The 26,614-nt window shown below is 41.9% G+C and overlaps 1 protein-coding gene across 11 annotated transcripts in view; it reads right to left on the bottom strand.

Annotated features, from left to right (window-relative positions):
- DNAH5 (dynein axonemal heavy chain 5) overlaps positions 1–26,614 on the bottom strand; it is a 313,949-nt gene that overhangs the window by 175,745 nt on the left and 111,590 nt on the right. For 10 of the 11 annotated variants that reach the window (XR_012157381.1, XM_073332322.1, XM_073332321.1 and 7 more), the window contains 8 exons: positions 19,613–19,819; positions 12,577–12,748; positions 11,037–11,182; positions 7,591–7,765; positions 6,270–6,509; positions 5,090–5,280; positions 4,890–4,989; positions 2,033–2,169 (listed from right to left, as the gene is read on the bottom strand). Coding sequence is in view for 10 of the 11 variants with exons in the window: in XM_073332322.1 (XP_073188423.1) it covers positions 2,033–2,169; positions 4,890–4,989; positions 5,090–5,280; positions 6,270–6,509; positions 7,591–7,765; positions 11,037–11,182; positions 12,577–12,748; positions 19,613–19,819 (1,368 nt within the window). In the remaining variant the exon portion in view is untranslated. The remainder of the gene's footprint in view (positions 1–2,032; positions 2,170–4,889; positions 4,990–5,089; positions 5,281–6,269; positions 6,510–7,590; positions 7,766–11,036; positions 11,183–12,576; positions 12,749–19,612; positions 19,820–26,614) is intronic. The other variant, XM_073332329.1, reaches the window with a different exon arrangement.

The following is a 26,614-nucleotide window of genomic DNA, read 5'->3' as shown; positions in this document are numbered from 1 at the left end:
CACATCCTTCTTGTAGTGTGGGGCCCAAAACTGGACACAGTATTCCAGATGAGGCCTCACCAATGCCAAACAGAGGGGAACGATCACGTCCCTCGATCTGCTGGCAATGCGCCTACTTATACAGCCCAAAATCCCGTTAGCCTTCTTGGCAACAAGGGCACACTGTTGACTCATATCCACCTTCTTGTCCACTGTAACCCCTAGGTCCTTTTCTGCAGAACTGCTGCCAAGCTGCTCAATCCCTAGTCTGTAGCAGTGCACGGGATTCTTCCAGCCTACATGCAGGACTCTGCATTTGTCTTTGTTGAACCTCATCAGATTTCTTTTGGCCCAATCCTCTAATTTGTCTAGGTCCCTCTGTATCCTATCTCTACCCTCCAGCATACCTACCACTCTTCCCAGTTCAGTGTCATCTGCAAACTTGCTGAGGGTGCAATCCATGCCATCCTCCAGATCGTTAATGAAGATATTGAATAAAACTGGCCCCAGAACTGACCCTTGGGGCACTCTGCTTGATACCGGCTGCCAACTAGACATGGAGCCATTGATCACTGCCCGTTGAGCCCGATGATCTAGCCAGCTTTCTATCCACCTTATAGTCCATTCATCCAGCCCATACTTCTTTAACCTGCTGGCAGGAATACTGTGGGAGACCATATCAAAAGCTTTGCTAAAGTCAAGGAATAACACGTCCACTGCTTTCCCTCATCCACAGAGCAAGTTATCTCATCATAGAAGGCAATTAGGTTAGTCAGACATGACTTGCCCTTGGTGAATCCATGCTGACTGTTCCTGATCACTTTCCTCTCCTCTAAGTGCTTCAAAATTGATTCCTTGAGGACCTGCTCCATGATTTTTCCAGGGACTGGGGTGAGGCTGACTGGCCTGTAGTTCCCCAGATCCTCCTCCTTCCTTTTTTAAAAGATGGGCACTACATTAGCCTTTTTCCAGTCATCCGGGGCCTCCCCGATTGCCAGGAGTTTTCAAAGATAATGGCCAATGGCTCTGCAATCACATCTGCCAACTCCTTTAGCACCCTCTGATGCAGCGCATCCGGCCCCATGGACTTGTGCTCGTCCAGCTTTTCTAAATAGTCCTGAACCACCTCTTTCTCCACAGAGGGCTGGCCATCTACTCCCCATGCTATGCTGCCCAGTGCAGTAGTCTGGGAGCTGACCTTGTTCATGAAGACAGAGGCAAAAAAAGCATTGAGTACATTAGCTTTTTCCACATCCTCGGTCACTAGGTTGCCTTCCTCATTCAGTAGGGTGCCCACACTTTCCTTGACCTTCTTCTTGTTGTTAACATATCAGAAGAAACCCTTCTTGTTACTCTTAACATCCCTTGCTAGCTGCAACTCCAAGTGTGATTTGGTCTTCCTGATTTCGCTCCTGCATGCCTGAGCAATGTTTTTATACTCCTCCCTGGTCACTCCCTGGACCAATCTTCCACTTCTTGTAAGCTTCTTTTTTGTGTTTAAGATCAGCAAGGACTTCACTGTTAAGCCAAGCTGCTCGCCCACCATATTTACTATTTATTACCATCGGGATGGTTTGTTCCTGCAACCTCAATACTTCTCACCAATACATTTCTCAAACCTCACCCTTCTCACCAATACATTTCTGTAGCAGGTGTCTTGGTCACTCATGAAAAATTACCCCCTAATTCTGTCATAGATCATTAAGATGTACTAGCTACACTCTTTCAGATGTGTCCAGTGGGGTAATTCACACCCTATGGACTTGTTATAAATTTTCAGTTTTATGTTAAACAATAAGCTTGCACTCCCATAAACCTTTCAGAGCTGTGTGCTTTTTTACTGTTCAAAGTTACCCTTTCTAGACATGATGCAACTTTGCAACTACAAATGTTCTCTCTCCACCATCAGAGTTTATCTTGCTCTTATTAAGCAATTTTTAAAAGCATGTCACCATCCTATATGCATTAGCTCAGTGTTGTATGTTCCCTATATTGCATGGCATAAGGACATTGCCATAGATTGTAAGATTCAACCATAACCCTGCTCGCTTACCTTTTTGGTAGAACTGAGGACAGTACTAAGTACAGAGACCAATTTAATAATTTCCTTGTTCTCAGAAACACTCTTGTAGTGGTTTCTGTTTTGCACTGGAGCAGGCAAGTTTGCAGTTGCTACTTCTGAGGTAGTATCTAAAAGGACAGAGCCATTAGAAGTATTTGTAAAGACCAATTTAAGAAAATGTTATAATTTTCAGTTCAACAAAACTCCCAAGTTGAAGACACATGGTCTCTCAATAGCTATTCCCTCTAAGTCTTAATATTTTAATCCATCAAAAGAGTATAGTTAATTCCAAGAGTGGCTGATACAAAGCCATTCTTCACCAAAGACACCTACTGAACAGACAATCCTTGTCACCAAATTGCAACCTTCACTTCAAGGTCCCCAGCACAGAGTAGGGCAGGGCGCTCTGTTTCGGTCTCACTCAAACAATCCCTGTTTTTCTTTCTTTCCAGGAGTTTATACCATGTACATCACTTAGAGTGACTAAGCCAAAAAATGTGGCATTTGGAAGCAGCATCAACCAGCTCTGGAGAAAGATAAAGTCATCATCTCAAGCAGAGGGAGGTGGGCCACCATTCAGGTATATTGATATTAATGAAAAGGGGATCCCAAAAAGGCACCCTCTCCATCCTATAGCCGAAGAAATTGAAGTACTAAATTAGCATTAAAAAAGGAGTACTTGTGGCACCTTAGAGACTAACCAATTTATTTGAGCGTAAGCTTTCGTGAGCTACAGCTCACTTCATCGGATGCATACTGTGGAAAGTGTAGAAGATCTTTTATACACACAAAGCATGAAAAAATACCTCCCCCCACCCCACTCTCCTGCTGGCAATAGCTTATCTAAAGTGATCACTCTCCTTACAATGTGTATGATAATCAAGGTGGGCCATTTCCAGCACAAATCCAGGGTTTAACAAGAACGTCTTGGGGGGGTGGGGAGGGGTTAGGAAAAAACAAGGGGAAATAGGTTACCTTGCATAATGACTTAGGCTTGAATAGAGACTGGGAGTGGCTAAGTTAATTGTATCCAATTTGCAAATGAATTCCAATTCAACAGTTTCTAGCTAGAGTCTGGATTTGAAGTTTTTTTTGTTGAAGAACTGCAACTTTCATGTCTGTAATCGCGTGACCAGAGAGATTGAAGTGTTCTCCGACCGGTTATAACATTCATAAACCAGTCTGAAGTGTTCTCTGACTGGTTTATGAATGTTATAACCAGTCGGAGAACACTTCAATCTCTCTGGTCACGCGATTACAGACATGAAAGTTGCAATTCTTCAACAAAAAAACTTCAAATCCAGACTCTAGCGAGAAACTGTTGAATTGGAATTCATTTGCAAATTGGATACAATTAACTTAGGCTTGAATAGAGAGACTGGGAGTGGCTAAGTCATTATGCAAGGTAACCTATTTCCCCTTGTTTTTTCCTAACCACCCCCCCCCCAAGACGTTCTTGTTAAACCCTGGATTTGTGCTGGAAATGGCCCACCTTGATTATCATACACATTGTAAGGAGAGTGATCACTTTAGATAAGCTATTGCCAGCAGGAGAGTGGGGTGGGGGGAGGTATTTTTTCATGCTTTGTGTGTATAAAAGATCTTCTACACTTTCCACAGTATGCATCCGATGAAGTGAGCTGTAGCTCACGAAAGCTTACGCTCAGATAAATTGGTTAGTCTCTAAGGTGCCACAAGTACTCCTTTTCTTTTTGCGAATACAGACTAACACGGCTGTTACTCTGAAACCTGTCATTAAATTAGCATTATGTGTGCTTAAGTATTACTTCAAGGATGGTCCAATGATTGAGGTGCTAGCCTAGGACTTGGGAAACCTGGCTTCAAGTCCCTGCTCCCCCACAGACTTCCTGTGGCAACTCTGGGCTAGTCCCTTAAACTCTGACCCTCAGTTCACCATCTGTAAAACAGGAGTACTAGCACTTCCCTATCTTACCAGGGTGATGTGAGGATAAATATATTAGCAGGCTTGAGGCATTCAGATGCTACACTAATAGGGACTATGTAAGTACCCAAGATAAATAGATACATATGATGAATTTGGCTTAAATTCAAATTTACTCCAACACTACTATAAATCACTACCCAGGAAGTAGACACCACCTTAAAATGTGTTCTTAATCATTTAGGTATCTGAATGTAAATGGCTGCACAAAATAAACTTTGTCTTTAAGAGTCCCTATCGCACCCTGTCCTGAAACCATTAGAGCCGCTTCTCTGTGATCACTACAATCACTTCTGCAATACATTTCCTTATATGAAATGTAAGAGCACTCTGCTTTTGGTGTAAAGTAACATTCTAAAGGGGTAAGATAAGTGCAGGTCTAAAAACTATATTGTGGCTGTGAAGCCACAGTGCACATTGGAATGGTCATGGAAACATCCGACCATAGTGGAGTCCCCACAAACATTTTGGCTTCCTCAGCCAGAATTCCTATGAAGGTACTGCGAGGGCTAAACATCACAAAGCCAGGGCTGCAACACCATTAGCAGGGTACAATTAGCAGCTCTCCTTAAGCCAGTTCAAGTAACTCAGATGTAGCAAAAGACTGTCCCCATCTATCTCCATGGGAGGTCACATATGACCTCTAGACCCTCCTGGTCCTCATATACCAGGATAGCAAGCACAGGGATTGTGCCCAGCCCCTCACTGTATTTGCACCCTCTTCCGCTCATGCACCACAAATCTGGCCTCAAAGGTGATATACGATTAGTGAATTCTGAGTGATATCATCTTCATATCCAAGTAGTTATCCATATCCTGGAACACATACAGGAGAGACAACATTTACATCTAAATCTGAGGCAGTGATATTATAAAGTTAATTACCCTGAGCATTTTTGATGCCAGTCTCTCTCATTCCATCATCAGAATCACTGTCTTCGCTACTGCGCCGCAAAGCAGCTATTTTTCTTTCTAGCATTTTTTTCTGTGTAGGAAGTAGAATGATCATATTTATTTTCTGTCAGAAATTTTTCAAGAGCAGGATTTTTAAATATATTTTTAAAGGAAGTCTACTGAAGACAAACCTTAGACATTCTCTCTTTACTCCACTGCCCAACTCCCTTCATGACACTGACAATACTCTCCACAGCTTTATTAAGTGTTTGCTGTACCTCATCCAAAGCTGGCATCATAACGATATTCGGGATAGACAGGTTAATACTAGTCCGAAAAATAGGCTGAGCACTCTGTTTTTGCTTAGAAACACTGTCGCTGTCTAAAGGAAGAACAAAACTGATTGTTATAAATACAGTTTTAAAAACCTGTACAGTATTCTTTATTTTGTCCATAGATATGAAACTAAACCAATTTAAAGTGATCTGCTTTCACCATCTACAGCTTTTTTTAAATACAGTATATTGGTGGATATTGAACTTAATACTGTTTAGGGGGAACACTTATTCCAGCTGTTTATTTCATAACTGAAGCTGCATTAGAAGACTCTGAAGTCAATAGCAATACAAATATCCTCTAAACTCTATGCCATTACTTTATGCACTCCTCCCCCACCACAAAAGCTGATTGCTATATGAACATTTGAACAAAATTATCAGCAAGTAATCTGATCTGTGCACTCAAATACAGATTTGTACATTAAATAGGATATGATTTTTTGAATACTCAAATATTGTGGTGCACAAAATTGCAGATGCAACTTAAATGAAAGATGGAAGCCTCTAATTTTATTTATGTCTTTAAAGGTGGGCTGCCAAGAAAATAAATTGGATTTGTGTCCTCTCTCATGATATATGAACAAATCCTAAAAGACCTGTGTCTGTCTGTGGCAGCTTGTCAGCTCAGAAGCAGCGGGAGTTGATACCTGTAGCGCCAAACCTCTCTATACAAACTTCAAGACCCAACAGGTTACATTGTCCCAGCTTTTCAGTTACAAAGTCTGGTCACCCTATGCATGCACAGGGCTACACCTACTTTCATACATCTGGCCCCAAAATACCTATATTTAGTTTTTCCATAATAAACATAACCCACCAGTAGCTGGGGATTCATCTTATGGGGGAAAATTCCCTGGGAAATGTACAACGCAGGCAACTGTGGTGTAACAAGACAGCCCACAAAATTGCTTGTTCACCTATTCCACCCTCCTTTGAAGATCTGGCCCTGGTTTAGCATGGTAGTAGGATACCATGTCTAATTGTTCTTTTCAGCATACTAATTAAAATGTAAAGTAGTAGAACCTACGGCTACCTAAGAAGTTGATCGCAGAAGAGGCATGAATGCGCTTGCGTATGGTCTCCAGAGTGTTCCGAGTGACCTTCAAAAGGGCATCAATATTGCGGTGATTGAAGTGGGTAAGCAGTTCTTGGGCTTCTTCCGCTAACATTTCCATCTCCTTTCTCTTCTTCTTTGTTAAAGGAGGAGACATCCCAGCCATAATCTGACTTGCTGTATGAGAGGCTGCCAGTTTCTCCTTTCTCCCTTCCTCCTCTGTTGTTAAAAGCAGATCAATAAAATTATAGTAATTTAGAACTTAATTTAATACACCAAGGAGAGAAACATGAATGCAATTACATGTCTGGAAATTAACAGTTTTTAATACCATCTTCATAAAGAAGTGTAAGAGAGTGGATTCCCATAATGTCTTGTCCACTTTGCAGTTTACAGTGACCTGAAGACTAAATTCTATACTACATACAGACCTAAAAAAACCAGGAGTACTTGCAGCACCTCAGAGACTAACAAATTTATTAGAGCATAAGCTTTCGTGGGCTACAGCCCACTTCATCGGATGCATAGAATGGAACATATAGGAAGAAGATATATATATACACACACATACAGAGAAGGTGGAAGTTGCCATACAAACTGTAAGAGGCTAATTAATTAAGATGAGCTATTATCAACAGGAGAAAAAACTTTTGTAGTGATAATCAGAAGTTTTTCTTCTCCTGTTGATAATAGCTCATCTTAATTAATTAGCCTCTTACAGTTTGTATGGCAACTTCCACCTTCTCTGTATGTGTGTATATATATATATATCTTCTTACTATATGTTCCATTCTATGCCTCCGATGAAGTGGGCTGTAGCCCACGAAAGCTTATGCTCTAATAAATTTGTTAGTCTCCAACGTGCCACAAGTACTCCTGTTCTTTTTGTGGATGCAGACTAACATGGCTGCTACTCTGAAATCTGAAATACATACCTAGTAGATTTACCCCTGGGAATGTGAAGATATATCTTTCTGCCTATCCAGTCAAGCCTTGTCCTCTCTCTATGAAATGTGGTGGCCAAATAATGCCTATCACTGCTAGTTTCTGTGACATGGACACTTGACTGTGCGAGTTGGATTGATGTAACTAGCCTACTTCGCATAAGGAAAGCAGCTGCAAGATTTCGTATCACCTTTCAGTCACTCTAAACTAGATTCAAGCCTGTAATCTGTCGATGTGAAAGTGTCTAAGTACCATATTAACTATGAGCCCTCTGGGCCCTCAGCATATTTTATCTACATGTACAGCCAACTAAGTGTGAAGCAAAGAAAACTGCTTTTGAAGTGTTTCCTCTTACCTGTACTTTCATTCACCTCACTCATTTCAGCAGTGACTGGAAGCAGAACTGACTTCTCATCTTCTCCTTTGGAATGCACCTCTGTGTCCAGTAACATGTTTATCAGCTCATTGGCTGCTTCTTCCACCAATAAGCTTTTCAAATGCAAAGTCTGTGCACCTTGAACACAGAACTCCTATCAATAAATACATCAAATATTATGGAGTCTGATTTTTTTTTTTTGTCTTTGCGGGCACAAACAACTTTAGTGGTACATTATCCTATGAATACTCCCACTACCATCAGTAAGGCCAGACATGGAATAAGGTATGAAAGTTGATCAAGTGTGCAATGTCATGAACTGAAGCAATCTCATGATTATTTTGATATTTGTTTTTCTTAAAGCATCAATTTCTAGAGTCTGGTACTGCATGAGAATCTCAGCTATTATTAAAAAAAAAAACACTTTCTAGGTTTAATGAATTTAGAAGCTCAAAAAAATCAGAAGGCACATAGAAAGCCAAAATTTATTTTTAAAATATCTTGATTTTTAGGAAGGGGCCTGATTCATGATTTTGAAAAATTATGTTAGCAATAGCATGTCTGGCACAATCAGGCTCTCTCACCAATAGTGTTTTTCAAGGTCATTTTGTTTAGTTTAATAAGTCACATGACTTTGCTCAGAATTTTCACTACCAAATACTAACTTTTCATAAGAAACGCTACAGAGAAAGGGAAGAAGCTGCATAATGCAACCTGGCACATTTATATTAGCAAATTTGTTTTGTTTTGTTTTCTTAAAAAAAAAACTCTCCAATTTAGAATCAGTCAGTCAGTCCAGGTGGAGCATTAATCAATTCCATGTTATTCTTTCAGCAGGTCACAAGTGAAATACTGGTGAGCTCTGCATTCATGGTTAAGATTGGCAGGCAGGATACCAAAACCTTTTTAGAGCAACAGTGATTAAAGTGAAATAGTTAACAGAAAGTATGGGAAGGGGACAAAATATTAACGCAGAGCAGTCCATGTCTATTCTTATTGTAATTTCATTAGGGCTGGTTGAAAGTGTTCAAAACAGAAATTTAATTTTAAATTGAAAAATACGGGGAAGTTCCCACCTTTTCACTTCTATTAATTTCTCATTGGAAAAAAAGTGAGGAAGAGCTCCAAAACTTAAAACTGAGATACTGAAAAAACTTTTTACAAGTTTAACTGATAGACAAAGAAGTTTTGACTTTTAATAGGAATCATGTTATTTTACATAGTGAAACTATTTTAGAAAGTTTCAATTCAGCCTCTGATTTTGGACCTGTGATCAAGAGAATATGCAGCTTTGCAGAAGCACGGAAGCAGCACATGAGATAGACTACTTCAATAATTTCCAATGAGATGACTTTCCATTCTGATTTTCTAATCACTAACCTGATGTCTAAAAGATCAAGATATCTTTCAAGAAAGTTAGTCTTCTCTGCTACAGGTATCTGCAATTGACTGCACCTATAACACGCCTCCCCATTGTCAATAGACTGTCAAAAATCAAAATCCATCTTTAAGAGGTCAGCTCTAATACTTTTATTTTTGCTACATGTGTTATAACTGTATTAAGACACTCCCCACTACATAGTAAGGCTGATGGTCTCCTTTTTTGGGTGCACTGGAGGCCCATGGCTTCACTTCATATTCCACTGAGAAGTTTCACACAAACAGGTATTCTAGTTCAATATAATCAATAACTGGAAAGATTCTGCATTTAGCACATTTTAGTGTTCTAACACATGTAATATACTATGCTTCCATTAAGATCACTTCCAATTGTGACTTAGGCTTGGTCTGCACATTGTTGTACCACTGCAACTATTACATTAAGGTTGTGACTTTTTTTTTTAAAAAAAACAGTAAATTATGCCAGCACAACCCCTAGTGGGGATGCAGTTATTCCAGTATAAAGGCAAAACTTATTTCTTTCCCTTATGGGAATAAACTAGAACAGTGTAATGCATCTTTATCCTAGTTCAAGTACATCCACAACACAGAGTTGTATCACTCACTATGCTGGTATAGTTAAGCAGTTCAACTTTTCAGTTTAGACAAGTCCTTACTTTGCCACTTGCTCCTGTTTAGAAGTTATTCTTTCAGGACTGTTTTCAGTACTACAGGTATATTTGCATCAATGTACCTACTAGAATCCCCATATTTAGGGTTATCACAGCAGCACTCCAATTCTTTATCCAGCCCTAGACATTTTCTTTTCTGTTTTCCCAATTATTGCTAGCTATCTAGATCCAAGTTAGAGTTGTACTCAAAATATTTCAAATTTACAGATTGTGGATGCCCATTACCTTTGTATCACTGACCACTGCATGCATTGGGGACTTTAAACTACACTCCTCCACCAATCGGTTACATCCTAACTACACAGAAGGGAGAGCATTCAGGTATGATTACTGAACTTCTCACAGGGTCTTTCACTGAAATTATATTACACAATTGTCTAGAAATGCACTGCTTGCTGTGTCTTACGGCTTTAAGAATCATGGAAATCTGACCATGCTAACACTTACGTGAGTAGTCACAGGACATCACTGCGACTACTTATGGATATAAGAACTAGCTCAATGAGAACAGTTAAACAATTTGGTTAGTTGTTTTAAGAGAAACCCTGGAACTGAAAGCCCATGGAACTTCAGTTAAAAATTAATTTGTTCTTTGTTTTCAATTCTAAATTCTACAAGTAATTCTAACACCTCATTCCTGAGTTCACTGTGATTTAACCAGCAATACTTGTTTTCACTTGCCTATTACATGTGAAAACTAAAAACTTGAATATGATTGGGTTAACTGATACCCTGCTGTGGGGAATGAAGTCTTTCCAAGGATCCCCCATAGAGCTACTTTTTTTCAGTGTCTCAGGGATAAGGTTTGCCTGTGCACTGGCCCCCTCTATCCCGATCAGCTCAGGAGGCCATGGGGATTAAAAAGAAAACCCTGCAAATTCCCAACCATCTCCACAGTATTGCTCTCCAGGGCAGTTGAGAGCTGACCCCTCCGGTCAGCCAAAGCATGTTCACAGGCACCTCCAGCCCTTCTTGATTCAAAGAAGATTTAAAGGTGCCATATCATGACAAGTGTCAGACCTCGAAGACAGTGAGAGGAAAAAGGGTGAATGGAGGATCTTCAAATTAAGTTTATTGGTATAAAACAGGACAAGGAGTGACTACCATAGCATGTCTGACACTGGAAGCTCAACAAGCCACCTCATAACTGAAACATCTTGCATTTCCTACATTTGTGCCTTTTAAACATGTCACTCTCAGACAACTGGGACATTTTTAGTCACTCTCATTATCAAATTACTTCAGTAATTTAAATCATTAGTGCAGTGTTCATGTCATGTCATACTCACTCAGCAAGCAGATACTTCAATGTAGAGTAACTAAACATATTTTTAGAAGAGTAAGTCTCATAACCTTTGTCATTTGGAGAAATTCCTCACAGGTAAGTGGTTCATCTTCTGGCAGTTCACAAAGTGGCACACTGCTCATTTCTTGTAGAACAGCATCAATACGAAATTCTATCAGATCATTCACTCGATCAAGCAGCAGCTCCAGATCAGCTTTCCAAACAAAAGAAGATCATACCAAAAAACAAAAATAAAACATAAGAAATCCAAAAGAGGTTCAAAGGAAGGAGACATTAAATAAAGTTTTTCTAAGAACTACCATTTTAGCACGTGTGCAACAGACAATGTGCAGCAAAATCTGGCCCCCGTTTCATCATATAACACTATCTGGTACTCAAACTCAGAATTTGCAATTAAGAAATTTGCCACTTATGAGCAGCAACAAGCAACCAAGTTTTTTCCTTTATACTTATCAATCCACTGACTGTCCATATAGCCAAACTAATATTAAAACATTTTGACAAGGTATAACATTTTTTAACTTCAAAGAAGCTTGCAAGCATCATCAGTACAGTCTTTTTTTTTCTTCTAGATGTTTCAGTTGAGAGAGCTTAAGTGACTCTGCTCAAAGCTCAGCATACCTGGATCTGACATGAATTAACAGTGGAGCACAATATGTGACAAACACCCACAATCAGGAGCCCAAATCATTTATGGATAGGTAATTTAATGTTGCAGGATTCACTTTGTGAGTCATGTTAAGCTCCATTTTCCTGTATTTTTTCCTGATATAAGTAATTTTAGTTATTAGAGATTAAGGAACTTTTGGGTGGGATGTAGGTATCTTTGGCACTAAATGGATCTGAAGTAAGCCAGATCTGTTGACCTTTGGGACAGGCTACAAAAGCCATCTCTTCTCCCAGGCCGTTGCAGATGAAGGTGCATGCCATACAATGTTATTTGTACTCTCTTTTCAGTTGGTTATATTTTAGTTTTGTGAGGCCTGTGGAGTTTATTTTTGCTTGTACCAGTATGACAGAATATGCTAAAAATTCAAAAGGCATTGGAGCCCTGGATGGCAGCTTATGTATTAGTGGATTTACAAGAGTTTTAGAAAAAAATGCTAATTCAGCAAGATAAGAAGTTGTTCAGTGACAACATAAGAGGACTTTTACGTAAACGGGCAGAGAGGCCCAGACAAGGCAGAGATTGATATGTGGAAGCTGCTGGGGAAGTAGAGGAGAATATCATAATGGTGAAGCTCGATAGAGTTTGCCCCTTTCCCTCTTATTTTCTTCAAGTATTGGCATGCTGCAGGCAAGTACACATGGCAGCAATATTGGTGAATGACCCATACAGCCCCACTGAGATCCCAGGGAAGTCAGTGAGATTGAACTTAAATTAAGGCAGCTCAGAATTTGGCTCCCATGGGGTGAATAAACATTACAGTACACTATGGGTGAGAATTTTGGTGTTTTAATTTATGCAAGAGTATAAACTGTATAATAAAAGTGAATGTTGCACTTAACATTGGACTGTATATCTAGACTGAAGCAAACAACTCAGAGTTCAGTGGAAGAATGCTGATTCACTACAAGCATGCTTACCTAGTTTGTCAAAAATATTATTTATGTATTTCTCAGTGTTCAGGGAAGTCCAGTTTAGTGAAGTTAAACCAGGCTGGATAGCATCATCTACATTAGCTAAGTGAGGAGCCATTAGTTGATCAATGGGTGTTTGTATTTTTGATTTAACTCTCTTATATTCTGCCAGCATCATCTGAAATAAATGGAGGGTAATAACACTAATTAACAAGCACGATGCAAACCTTTCGGTATGCTGACATTTGCATCTAGTTACACTAAAAACAAAGTTCCACTCTTCATGAAAAGTCAGGTTTTTATTATTTTCCATTTTACAAAAAAGTATTTTTGAAACAATGGAACACTTGATTTTTTTCACGTTGGCGTTAACTCTGTATTTTTAATGACACTACTAATCCTTAAGAACCCTAAAGTCTTCTACAAAAATACCACAAACACCTGATCACTGAAATGCACTGCCACCACTGCCCAACGTAACTGGAGCAAAGGGAAGACAAGAATTAACTTAAATGAAGCTTTGAAGGGACTTCAGTGTCACTGTCTAATCAGAATTAGAATTCAGCTAGGATAACAAAATTAACATCCTTGCCGAAAACACAACGTTATCTTGAATATATTGATCAGGGCCTCTTATATTTAATCTAATAGCACTTCCAACCGTGCCACTTAGTACAATGACTGGATAGAAGTCCAGTTTTCAGAGCCTAGTACGCCACACAGGGATAAGTTCTAAAAGGCACCCTTTAGCTTTGGGTACCCACCTTAACTCTCCTAAAGCCTCATTTTTCCAAAGGTGAGTGAGTATCTGCAAACTAACCTAAAGCAATTGTAGTCCCAGGTGGATCCAGACCTTTGAAATATTAGATCTCAGATGACTCAAGCTGGGCACCCAGCATTTAAGGTTGCTTTTTTTAGTTTTGGTCTCAGGCCAAGATGCTGCAGCCAAGTGTGGATGGGTGTAGCATTCTAATGCAGAGAAACAGTTTACCATGAACATACCAATGGCTATCCTGGGTCAGACCAATGGTCCGTCTAACCGAGTATCCTGTCTTCCAGCAGTGGTCAGTGCCAGATGTTTCAGAGGGAATCAATAGAACAGAGCAATTTTGACATGTCATCCAGTCCCAGCTTCTGGCAGTCAGAAGTTTAGGGACACCCAGAGCACGGGGTTGCATCTCTGACCATCTGGGCTAATAGTCATTGATGAACCTATCCTCCATGAACTTATCTAATTCTTTTTTTAACCCAGTTATACTTTTGCTCTTCACTACATTTCCTGGCAATGAATTCAGGTTGACTGAGCATTGTGTGAAGTAGTACTTCCTTCCTTTAAATCTGCTGCCTATTAATTTCCTTGGGTGACCCCTGGTTCTTGTGTTATGCTAAGGGTAAATAACACTTCCTTATTTGCTTTCTCCACACTATTCATGATTTTATAGACCTGTATCATATCCTCCCACCAGTCATCTCCTTGTTAAACTGACAGGTCCCAGTCTTTTTAATCTCTCCTCATATGGAAGCTGTTCCATATCCCTAATTGTTTTGTTGCCGTTCTCTGTACTTTTTTCAATTCTAATGCATCTTTTTTGAGATGGTGTGACAGGGTGTGCATACCCCACACTAGCAAGAAAGGGTTAATCCCACCCTCAGACCATGCTGGGCATGCTCCAATTGCTGTGCTAGTATAAAGGAGAACAGCTCAGCTCAGTCTGGGATGACTGCCAAAGAGGAAGGACGTTTGATGGAGGCTCCAGCCCAGGAGTCACTACAGCCCTTGCCTGCGGGAGCCGGAGATCCCAAGAACCAGACTGGAGACCTGTTGCCTACAGCTAACCAGCTGCAGTCAGAGTCCTAGGGAGTTACCTGCACCAAAGAGCCCGGAGACCCCAACATCAAACAGACCATGACTTCAGGAAACAGGGTAAGAAGTGTCCCCAGGAGGGGGAGTGAGTTGTAACCCCCTTAAAGCAGAATCAGTGTGTTGCGGTAGGATCCTTGCTGACTGGGTGGTGGACACACTTGCCACTGGCAGGGCCCTGGGCTGGGACCCATGGAGCAGGGAGGGCCCGGGTCCCCCTACCCCAGCGGGTCACCACCCTGGGTGACGGCCCCTGACCCTGGCCACTAGGCCATGCAGCCCGGCTCTCAAGGGCCGCCACTTTGTCTCAGGCCAGTAGGCCATGCAGCCCTGAACCCAAGCGCAGCCACTTTTACTCTGGGCATTGAGCCAAAGTATCTTGAATCCCAAGACAGTCTGGTAGCCCGTAACTGCAGTGCCACCACACCCACGATCTACCCCAACAGGGGACAGGATGTACATACACTGCAACAGTTGGGGTGACCAGAACAGCAAGCAGTATTCTCAGTGGGGGTGTATCATGGATTTAGATCGTGACATTATATTTTCTTTCTTATCTATCCCTTGCCTAATGGTTCCTAAGATTGTTACCTTTTTTGATTGCCACTGCACACTGAGCAGATGTCTTCAGAGAACTATCCACAACAACTCCAAAATCTCTTAATTGAGTGGTAACAGCTCATTTAGAACTCATCATTTTGAATGTATAGTGGAGATTATGTTTTCCAATGTTCATTACTTTGCACTTATCAACACTGAATTTCATCTCCCATTTTGTTGCCAGTCACACAGTTTTGTGAGATCCCTTTGTAACTCTTCGCTGTCAGCTTTGGACTTAACTATCTTCAATAGTTTTGTATCATTTGCAAATTTTGCCACCTCACTGTTCATTCCCTTTTCCAGGTCATTTATGAACATGTTGAACAGCACAGGTCCCAGTGCAGATCCTGGGAGGCCGCATTATTTACCTTTCTTCATTGTGAAAACTGATCATTTATTCCTACCTTTGTTTCCCATCTTTTATCCAGTTACTGATCCCTGAGAGGACCCTCCCTCTTATCCCATGACTCTTTACTTTGCTTAAGAGTCTTTGATGAGGGACCTTGTCAAAGGCTTTCTGGAAGTCCAAGTATGCTATATGCACTGCATCACCCTTGTGAACGTGCTTGTTGACACTCTCAAGGAATTCTAATAGATAGATGAGGTATGATTTCCCTTTACAAAAGCCATGTTGACTCATCCCCAACATAGTGTTCATCATCTATGTATCTGATAATTGTGTCCTTTACTATAGTTTCAATCAACATGCCTGGCACTGAAGTTATGCTTAACAGGCTGTAATTGCCAGGATTATCTCTGGAACCTTTTTGAAAAATCAGCGTTGTCTAAGCTACTTAATATAGCAATTAAATGATAAAAAAGTTGGAAAATTGTAAGAAGTAGGTTTAGTTTTGGTGGGTCGGTGGTCAAGTCTACATATGGATCTGATATTGATGCTAAAGAAATAAAGGTATTTCTGCAATACCTTTTCATGGGAGCTAAATGATAATACAAGTAAATTAGAAGTCAGAATTTTCAATATTTTTGAGACCCTAAGCCAATACTTCTAATTTTTTAAAGGAAGGCCATCTTTTAATAGCCCAGTCAAAAGACATCATATGAAGACATTCTGACAACTGGTGATGCAGTTTTAAGTTTAAAAGGAGCTAGCAGAATATGTTTTTAACAAATCTATGAATATACCTGGAAATTTGATATAAAGATATCCAGAGGCTACAAACATTTAGTTTGAAATATACTTGCTTCACTACTGTGTGATCTTACTACACACAACAGCATGACAGGATGCCACTGCCCCCCACTGAAATGTATATATGAAGGAGGACAAAGATAGAAATTGTATTCTGTAAACACCCTGGTTTGTAATAAATCCAAACCACTCGTTTAAATTGATAAGTGACCTAATCTGTTTGAATTTCTTCAAATCCAAAAGTTTTGAATAGGAACCGATCTATAGGCCTCTTCCTGTACTCTCCGCAGGTTTTACTCACCAAGAGGTCCTTCTCAGTTATGAAAACATGACCCCCCTCAAGCTCTATTTGCAAGAAAGGGGATCCTGCATTACCCAGAACACTGACTTCTCCTGTTTCCCAGCATGGCGAATCAAGAATGGTCAGAAACAGGCCTCCTTTCCTCTATTTTATTTACAGGAGTCTCAGTAGACTCGCAGGGCTCTTTCTTGAAGTGGACCAGAGTGCCTCCACATCATTCTTTGAAATCAGCATAGTAAGCCAGTGAAGCATCCCCAGGACTTGCTTCCTGGAGTTTTCCGCTCCTAAAACTGAGTCTATTAACAGTGGCTAAAAGTCAGCTTTGACCTTCTCTGCTCTAAACTGGACCAATGGTCTCTAGAAGAACGATGGAGATAAAAATAGGCTAGGCACAAGCTTTTTTCTGAGATCCCTTCCTCACGCCCTAGCAACAACTGGCTCTCACAACCCAACCATAAAGTTCCAGAACATTCTTTGAAATTTGTCACAGTATGAAACATTTGGCAGCTTCCAAGTACTGCAAAAGCATCAAGCAATCATTACAGTGCCCATATGAGAAACTAATTATCCCCTTACACATATGAAGAAAAGGAGCAACAAGAGGGGGGTGAGCTGAAGTAGATGAGTTCAAAAAGCTTATATTATATATTCGTATGGCAGTAGCACGCAAAGACTCCAGTTAGAATTTGAGCCCTATTGGACTAGGTGCTAGACAAAAAGTGTTGCCACCCCACTGACAGACCTAACCAAAAAGAAACAGCCAAATGCCGTTCAGTGGACCGAAGAGTGTCAGAAAGCCTTTAACCAGCTTAAAGCAACACTCATGTCTGACCCTGTACTAAGGGCCCCAGACTTTGACAAACCGTTCCTAGTAACCACAGATGCATCCGAGCATGGTGTGGGAGCAGTTTTAATTCAGGAAGGACTGAATCAAGAGTTCCATCCTGTCGTGTATCTCAGCAAGAAGCTGTCTGAGAGGAAAAGCCACTGGTCAATCAGTGAAAAAGAATGTTACGCCATTGTCTACGCTCTGGAAAAGCTACGTCCATACTTTTGGGGATGGCGTTTCAACCTGCAAACCGACCATGCTGCGCTACAGTGGCTTCATACCACCAAGGGAAATAACAAAAAACTTATTCGGTGGAGTTTAGCTATCCAAGATTTTGATTTTGAAATACAACACATTTCAGGAGCTTCTAACAAAGTGGGTGATGCACTCTCCCCTGAAAGTTTCCCAGAATCAACTGGTTAAAATCATCCTTGAGATGTGGGAAATACTGTTAGTTTTTATACAGTCAGTAGTATATCTAAAGGTACATGTGTCTAATTAACTCTGTTTTCTCAGAGAGCTCCAGGAAGAAATCACAGCCAGTGTGGAACTGGCTGTCCAACACTATCTGTGATTTGGGGGGGCGTATCAAATATAAAGGGAAGGGTAACCACCTTTCTGTATACACTGCTATAAAATCCCTCCTGAACAGAGGCAAAATCCTCTTACCTGTAAAGGGTTAAGAAGCTCAAGTAACCTGGCTCGCACCTGACCAAAATGACCAATAAGGGGACAAGATACTTTCAAATCTGAGGGGGGAGAGGGTGGAAGGGTTTGTCTGTGTGATGCCTCTGCGGGGACAGATCAAGAAAGAAAGCAATCCAACTCCTATAGAATTAGTAAGTAATCTAGCTAGAAAATGCGTTAGATTTTCTTTTGGTTTTGGCTTGTGAAATTCACTGTGCTGGAAGGAATGTGTATTCCTGTTTTTGAGTCTTTTTGTAACTTAAGGTTTTGCCTAGAGGGATCTCTATGTTTTGAATCTGACTGCCTGTGAGATTATCTTCCATTCTAATCCTGCAGAGTTGTTCTTTTATCTTTGTTTTGTTCTTCTAATAAAGTTCTGTTTTTGTAAGAATCTGATTGGGTTTTTAGGGTCCTAAAAACCCAAGGCTGGCCTGTGCTCATCTTGTTTATTCTCAAGCCTCCCCAGGAAAGGGGGTGTAAGGCTTGGAGGGGATATTTTGGGGGAAGACGTCTCCAAGTGGTCTCTTCCCCAATTCTTTGTTAAGTCATTTGGTGGTGGCAGCGTACCATCCAAGGGCAAAAAGTTTGTGCCTTGGGGAAGTTTTACCCTAAGCTGGTAGAAATAAGCTTAGGTGGTCTTTCATGCGGGTCCCCAGATCTGTACCCTAGAGTTCAGAGTGGGGAGGGAACCCTGACAACCCTTCAATAAAAAACCCATGGCATTGAGTCTTAGAGCTCAGACTTGGGCGGCAGGACTAAAAATAGCAGTGTAGACGTTGGGGCTCGGGCTGGAGCCTGGGATCGGAGATCCTTCCCCCTCGCAGCCCTGTGAGCCAGGCCAGCTGCAGTGTGGCATGGGTCTTTTATTGCACTGTAGACATACGCAGAGAAAAAGAGAATCCCTGACCCAAGGGCTTGCAGTAAAATCATGAGATTTGCCCATCTTCCATCCTTGGTCTCATTCTTTTGAGCCTAATGATTGCTGCTGGCTTGTATCACTGTTGATGGCAGCTAACTTCCCAAAAGGAAATTAAGAGACAAGAGGAGAAACCAAGGCTCCATCTTCTCTCTGCATCTTCTAGCACAGCAGGCCCAAGAAGTACACTAGGTGTAATGCTGGTGCAGCAGCTGCACTGCCCAGTTACTGGAGTCTTTGTTCCTATCCAAGGCACAATACTTTTAGGGGCAACTGCTGGGTCGGCATGCCTCATTGCTGTCCCCTACCCAAATTGTGCTCAAAGCTGAACCACAGTTGTGTTTGAGAAATGTCAACTGCTTTGCCTGAACTCATACAGCAAATCAGAAATAAGGTTATATTACTGAGGAATTGCTTCCACCACTCCAAACTTCTAGACCTCAGCGCCTTCGTTCCACACTGCCATGCCTCCTAGAGGTTATGTTTAAGAACAAAGTCATTGTAGCATCTAAAAAATTGCAGGAAAAAGATGGAGGTGAATTGTCAAGTCCTTTTCCCATCTTAATCACTTTACTGGGGCATAGTAGTCTGAATTTGTTCATTTTCAATCTTATAAAAATATTATCTTATTTACTTTCATGAAATTATTGGAGCTTTCAATAGCTCTATGCAGATCTAAATGAATAAAATAAACCTACCTGCAGTTGATTGAAATCCTTCTTGTATGAGTCTTGCTTTTGCTGTAGAGCAATCGCGAAGGATGGGATTTCAAGGTGCATGTGAGCCATGCACTCTGTTTCCCGAATTAAAGTCAATATCTGAGGGTCAAAATTCACAAATAATTCTCCTGTCTCTGGAGCCTTCACCAACAGGGATGCCTGAAGCCCTGTTTTCGTTACTTCAATCTGCAGGAAACAAGAAACAGTCTTGCCAAATCACAACCAAGTCAACACTATGCTCTGAATTTGGATACAAATATACACCTCGAGCCTGAATTGCAAAAGTGTTAGTGGAAACTTAAACTAATACTCCAATCTGATACAGTCTGAATCTAAGCTTAATATCACCTCCATTTAGATTAGAGTGAAAAACTGCCTTCCCGCCAAGCTAAGTAACTACCTATATTTTCTTCCGAATTTTGGTTCTGTTGTAATAATTGGGCCTAGAAGTTTACCCGAATTGTGAGCTCAACTGTAAAAAGTGGGTAATGATGCATGAATTATAACAATAGCCTATTATATAAAATTGTTTCAAAAAAGGTAAAGAAATCCCAAAAGCTAAATTAATTTAAACAAGAAGGGCTTCACTAATACCACTCAAGGACTGTTAAAATCATGCCTGGTGAACAAAAAAAGTTAAGGACCAAAAATGTATAAACAAAAACTGGTGAGTCAGAAATTAGGACTAATTAATAACAAAATTCAAGGAAATGGGCTATTCTAGATATCTCTCCTTTTTATGGTCATTTAACAAAAAAGCATTTGGGGGAAAAATTGGCTTCTGGAACTAGCTTCACCATCATGACTGCCACTCCCACTGTCTCTGGGACCCCAGCCTTCATCAGCCTGATACGAAGAAGTGTCCTGACCAACCTGGGCAAAAAAATAGGGGAGGGTGAGTCCAGATGACATTGCCACCTCTACTAGCTCCAGCTGAATCCTGACCACCATCCGGGTTGTAAGACTTTATCTCCCCTGTCCTTTCCTACCTTATTACTTTTCTTTTCTACCTCTCTCCTTTGTGTTCTGTTTAATAAGAGTCTGGCTTAGCTGGCCAAGGCTATATATTTTGCAACACTGCTGTGAGCCTGTACACCTAAAAACAGTGCCCTAAACAGCCTGCTAACGAAACAGTATGCTGTGCCCGTGTTTTCTCAATAAGTTTACAAGCACTAGTCAACAAGAAAAAGACAGAAGCTGCATTTTCTAACTTTGCTATTCTTTTCTCTTCCCTTGTGTGTGTTTGTCTTTTTAGGAAATAGAATCCAACTTTAGCAGTCGCAATAACAGCTCCTGCCCATCTCAACTAACTTCTCTTTTCCCCAAAAAGGACAGCTATTACCAGCTTTAATACCATCTAAAAAACTGTCAGACAAGGGGGTTTTCCTTCTAAAAATTCTCCAGCAAAAAAATGGAAACAAAAAGTGCTGTTAAACTAAAAGCCTTACTTAATACTTTAATAAGCCCTTCTCCCATCCCCCTCTCCCCACCCACACCAGAGCTTCTTTTCTGGATCTTTAATAAGAGGTTAAAAAAGCTTTTAATTGTGTGTTTGCAATGGTACTAAACAGGCTATGGTCTCTGTATACCAAGCTCAAAACCTTCTTTAAAATTGTTTAACATTCAGCTGTAACTGGGTTATGTTAACATCTTTAGCTCTTTGGGAACCTATATTCCACCTAAATTAATCAGGCAGGCCATGAACATAAAAATTAATGCAGCAACACAGACTGGAGCTATGAAGGAAGTAGTGTCACAAATAGAATGGAGAGCCTCCATGACCATAGAAATGTAGGGCTGAAAAGGACTCTGAGAGATCACATAGTCCAGCCCCCTGCACGGATGCACGATCAAGTCTGGGATGGCCTAGAAATACAGGTGTTTGTCTAACCTCTTCTTAAAAACCTCCAGTGATGGAGATTCCATGACCTCTCTTCGAAGGCTATTCCTTAAGGTAGTGCTTAACTACCCTTATTGTGAATTTCAGATCAATTTGCCAGTTTGTCAAGGTCCTTTGGAAGTTTAATCTTGTCCTCCAGAGTGATTGCAACATCTACCAGCTTGCTGTCATCCACAGGTTTTATAAACATACTCTCCATTCCATTATCCAAGTCACTAATGAAATGATTGAATAGTACTGGACTCTGGACAGACCCTTGCAGGACCCCACTAGATGCCTCCTCCCAGTGTGGCAGCAAACCACTCAAATTTTTGAGTAGTTTTTCAAAAAGTTGCAAACCCACATTATAATAATTTCATCTAGGCCACATTTCCCTAGGGTCCCTGTAGCGGGGTGGTTACCCGCTCCTGCCCTGTGGGGCTTAAAAGCCAGCCCTGGGAGAGAGCCAGGGCTGAGGGCAAGAAAAGCTAGGCTGATTGGGGAAATGGCCGCAGCTAGGCCATCCCCCAATCAGGCCGCAGCTGGGCCTATAAAGGGGCTGCTAGGCTGAAGCTTAGCCAGTCTCTCTCTCTCTGTTCAGAGAGGGAAGGGACTGGCTGCAGGGACCTGAGGGCATACCTAGATTGGGGCAGGGCTGAGGGGGAAAGACCAGGGGACTTCCGGCCTGGAAACCCCCAGCTGCAAGGCCTAGATTAGGGCCTATTAGGTATTGAGGTTGCAAGGGGGCAGCCCACTGGTAGACAGAGGCAGCAGGTCCAAACCCCTTCGCCTGTGATGAGTGGCTGATACACTGCAGTCTGTTAAGCGAGTGGGGCTAAGCGATGACTGGCAGTAGCCAAGACTGAGGCGAGGTGGGGTAGTGGGTGGGGGTTCCCCGGGGAGGGGAGACCCTCAGAGATTGTTGGGGTTTACTGCCAGGGGGCAGCACCCCAGTGGGAGGAGGCACTGGGTCCTGGGAGGAACTGGGGCTGGCGATAAGGCGGATCACCAGATGGCAGAGGGTGCTCCAGAGGCTGACTAGCTAATTCCCAGGGACAACCAGCAGGAGGCGCCGCCGGGTGAGTCCGGCTCTATTACAGTCCCATATAAGTGTGTCAAAAGCCTTACTGAAATCAAGCTATATCACATCTTCTGCTTGCCCCTATCCACTAGTAACTGTGTCAAAAAAGGAAATTAAGTTGGTTTGGCATGATTTGTTCTTGAAAAATCCATGCTGGCTAACACTATTATCCTCTAGGTCAGGAGTCTGGAGCCGCATGCGGCTCTTTGGCTGCCCCCTTTGCAGGCAGCCATTTTCTGAGGGGGTGCAAGGTGCAGGTTCTGGCCAGGAGGCGCTTACCACAGGTGGCTCCCAGACAGCGATGCAGCAGGGTGCTGGCCCCACACCACTCCCAGAAGCGACCGGCTGCTGGTACGTCTCTGTGTGCCTCTTGGGGGGAGGGTGGCAGCAGGTCTCAGTGCACTGGCAGCACCCACAAGCAGCGCCCCCACAGGATGGGGCTTGAGGATGGTGCTGGGGCGGAGGCAGCTCATGGAGCTGCCTCCTCTCTTCCCCTCTCCCCCAGCCACCAGTGGCTCACAGAGACATAGCAACAGCCAGCCGCTTCCTGGAGTGGCATTGGGCCAGAGCCCGGCTTCACCGCCTGCCAGGAGCCACCTGTGGTAAGCGCCTCCCGGCCAAAGCATGTACCTTGCACCCCCTCCTGCACCCAAACTCCCTCCCCAACCCCATACCCCCTCCTGCACCCCAATCCCCTGCCCCAGCCCAGAGCCCTCTCCTGTTTATATTCAAATTCAAATGGCAGAAGTCACATTAAAAGTATTGGTGAATAGTAATAACTTTAATATGTTCAATTATTATTAGTTGATAAATTCTAACTCTACAAGTAGCTTTGCATGTAATGCATCTCTCGAAATATTTTTGTCAAAGACAAAAACCAAAAAATGGCTCTTCTTTGAAAGGTTACCAACCCCTGCTCCAGGTTCTTCCAAATTTATTATAATTTGAAAAAATGACAAATCTGTATTTTTAGTTATTTTGGGGTAAGTGGAACACAGCTTCTTGCCTTGTATGGGAAATAATCCCAACCTGAACTACCTGCTGCTGCTATGTCTCAGCCATAGCTATATGTCCATTCCTCATTATTCTCTCTCCCTTGATCATCATTATCAGTTCAAAAGTTGTAGATAATGGCTGCCTAAGCAATACTCTGCCATGTGATTTATTCCACGTCGGGCACAGTATTTTACTTTCCAATCAGAGATGTAGCAGAGCTTTTCACCATATTTCAAGGGCCAAAACACACTTGTAGAGGCTGCTCAAATAGTCACAAATTCAATGCAATGACACATTGAACACAACTGCAATAATTCATGCTCTCAGGAAGCTGTCAAGTTATTTCACATCTTGCAAGTTCATTTATAATAATTCAGCTAATATTACTGTAAATTACTCAAGATGTTATTTTTCCATAACATTCATTGTGCAAATAAGGCAACACAACTTTCCACAAAGAAATTCTGGGGTCCCCACATTTCTGTTAAGAGATTCATTATCCCTTCCACAAAGGTGCAATCCTTTTCCTCTTGAATTTATTAGATGTTTTTCACTCAATTTTTTAAAACATTTCTCTATGAAGTTTCCCTTATGCCTCTTCCCCTCCTGTACTAACATAAGCACACAAGCCCAGTATTGCTGCAAGCTTACTTTTAATGTCCAAACTCCTTCACCACTGACACAAGATTACAAGAGATCATGGTGGTAACTATCTTACTGTAGAAAGAGGGAGATGGGCAAGGTAAGGCTCTTTTAGCAAAAATTAGAGACAGAAAAGATCTCGTTGGTGACTAACCTCTGGAATGGCCAAAGGGGTCTATGCAAGGAGTTGCTAGCAGCTCAGAGGACGACGACAGGTTTTAGAGTGGTAGCCATGTTAGTCTGTATCAGCAAAAACAACAAGGAGTCTTGTGGCACCTTAGAGACTAACAGATTTATTTGGGCATAAGCTTTCATGGGTTAGAACCCACTTCATCAGATGCATGGTGTGAAAATACAGGAGCAGGTATAAATACATGAAAGGATGGAGGTTGCATTACCAAGTTTGAGGTCAGTCTAATGAGATAAATCAATTAACAGCAGGATACCAAGGGAAGAAAAATAACTTTTGAAGTGGTAAGAGAGTGGCCAATTAGACAGTTGACAAGAAGGTGTGAGTAACAGTAGGGAGAAATTAGTATTGGGGAAATTAAGTTTAGGTTTTGTAATGACCCAACCACTCCCAGTCTCCATTCAGGCCTAATCTGATGGTATCCAGTTTGCAAATTAATTCCAGTTCTGCAGCTTCACGTTGGAATCTGTTTAAGTTTTTTTTGTTGAAGAAGAATTGCCACTTTTAGGTCTGTTATTGAGTGACCAGAGAGACTGAAGTGTTCTCCTACTGGTTTCTGAATGTTATGATTCCTGATGTCAGATTTGTGTCCATTTATTCTTTTGCGTAGCGGCTGTCCAGTTTGGCCAATATACATGGCAGAGAGGCATTGGAGGAATGTTTCTGTTATGTTCCCAATAACTACTGCACAGGCCATCTGGGAGACCAGGTGCAGAAACCAACTCTAGAGCTCTCATGGTAGGATGTAATGGTAAAGACAAGTCCCTCCAGTATCTCTAAAGCTTTGCAACATGTCAGCTGGGCCACATATTTTACGATCAGCTAGAAACTCAATAAGTCATTCAGCTGTCACTGAAGAACAGTGACTATTTCTAAGTGTCCATCAAATCCCTATTTCTATAGAGGAAGAGGAAGTTACTCACCCTGTGCAATAACTGACGTTCTTTGAGATGAGTGTCCCTGTGGGTGCTCCACTCCAGGTGTTGGTGCATCCCTGCACCTTCACTCTGAGATTTTTACAGCAGTACTCGTACCGGTCACGCACACGCAGAGCCTATCCCTCTCCCCCACTCTGAGTGTACCTTAATAGTACGCATGCATGATCAGTCTCCTCAGTTCCTTCTCTACAAAGGAGGCTACCCCAACTCGAAAGTAGAGGGGAGAAGGGTGGGTAGTGGAGCACCCACAGGGACACTCATCTTGAAGAACATCAGTTACTGCACAGGGTGAGTAACCTCCTCTTCAAGAGAGAGATGTCCCTGTGGGTGCTCCACTCCAGGTGACTTAAAAGTAGTGTATCTCACGGAGGTAGGGACTTCGGATTTGGTAGAAATGCAGTAGATAGTACAGCTCTGCCTACTCATGTATCAGAGAGAGGGCCTTGAGTAAGGGCATAATGCTTAACAAATGCGTGTTCAGAAGTCCAAGTGGCTGCTTTACAGATGTCAGCCAGAGGAACTTTGTGTAGAAAAGCCACAGAGGTAGCCACAGATCTAGTGGAGTGAGTTCTGATGCCAACTGGAGGTGTAACTTTCTTTATCTGATAGCACAGTTGGATACACTCAGTTTGAAAGTCTCTGGGTAGAAATAGGTGTCCTTTCGGTGTGCTCCTCAATGCATTGTTGATTCAAAAGAGTTTGCATGTGGTTTAGAAAAGAAGGTTGGTAGGTGTATCAGCTCATTGATGTGGAATGACGAATGCACCTTTTGAAGAAATTTTGGGTGTAGTCGGAGGGTTACCTTATCCTTAAAAAATAGTGTGTACGGTGGGTCCGCCATGAGAGCGGCTATTTCTCCTGCACATCTGGCGGAGGTGATTGCCACTAAGAATGCTGTTTTCATAGAGAAGTGTAAGAGGGAGCAAGTGGCTAGGGGCTCGAATGGTTGTTGAGTTAAGCAGGATAATACTAAGTGAAGTCCCACAGTGGGGTAGGAGGTAATGTCCGGGTATAGGGATTGGAGCCCTTTGAGAAAACACATAGTGACTGGATGAGCAAAAACAGAGGTATCGTTGACCTTGTCATGAAAAGTTGTAATAGCAGCTAAGTGGACCTTGATGGAGCTGAAAGAAAGGCCAGATTGCTTAAGGTCTAATAGGTAGTCAAGTATGGGTGGAAGAGGTTCAGAAGTAGGAGGAAGTTGTTTAGTTGTGCACCATTGTGTGAAATCGCTTCCACTTTTGGAGATAGGTGA

Source organism: Lepidochelys kempii, chromosome 2 (genome assembly GCF_965140265.1).
Source record: "Lepidochelys kempii isolate rLepKem1 chromosome 2, rLepKem1.hap2, whole genome shotgun sequence".
Taxonomy (NCBI): domain Eukaryota; kingdom Metazoa; phylum Chordata; order Testudines; family Cheloniidae; genus Lepidochelys; species Lepidochelys kempii.
This window is presented reverse-complemented; position numbering and strand designations above follow the sequence as displayed.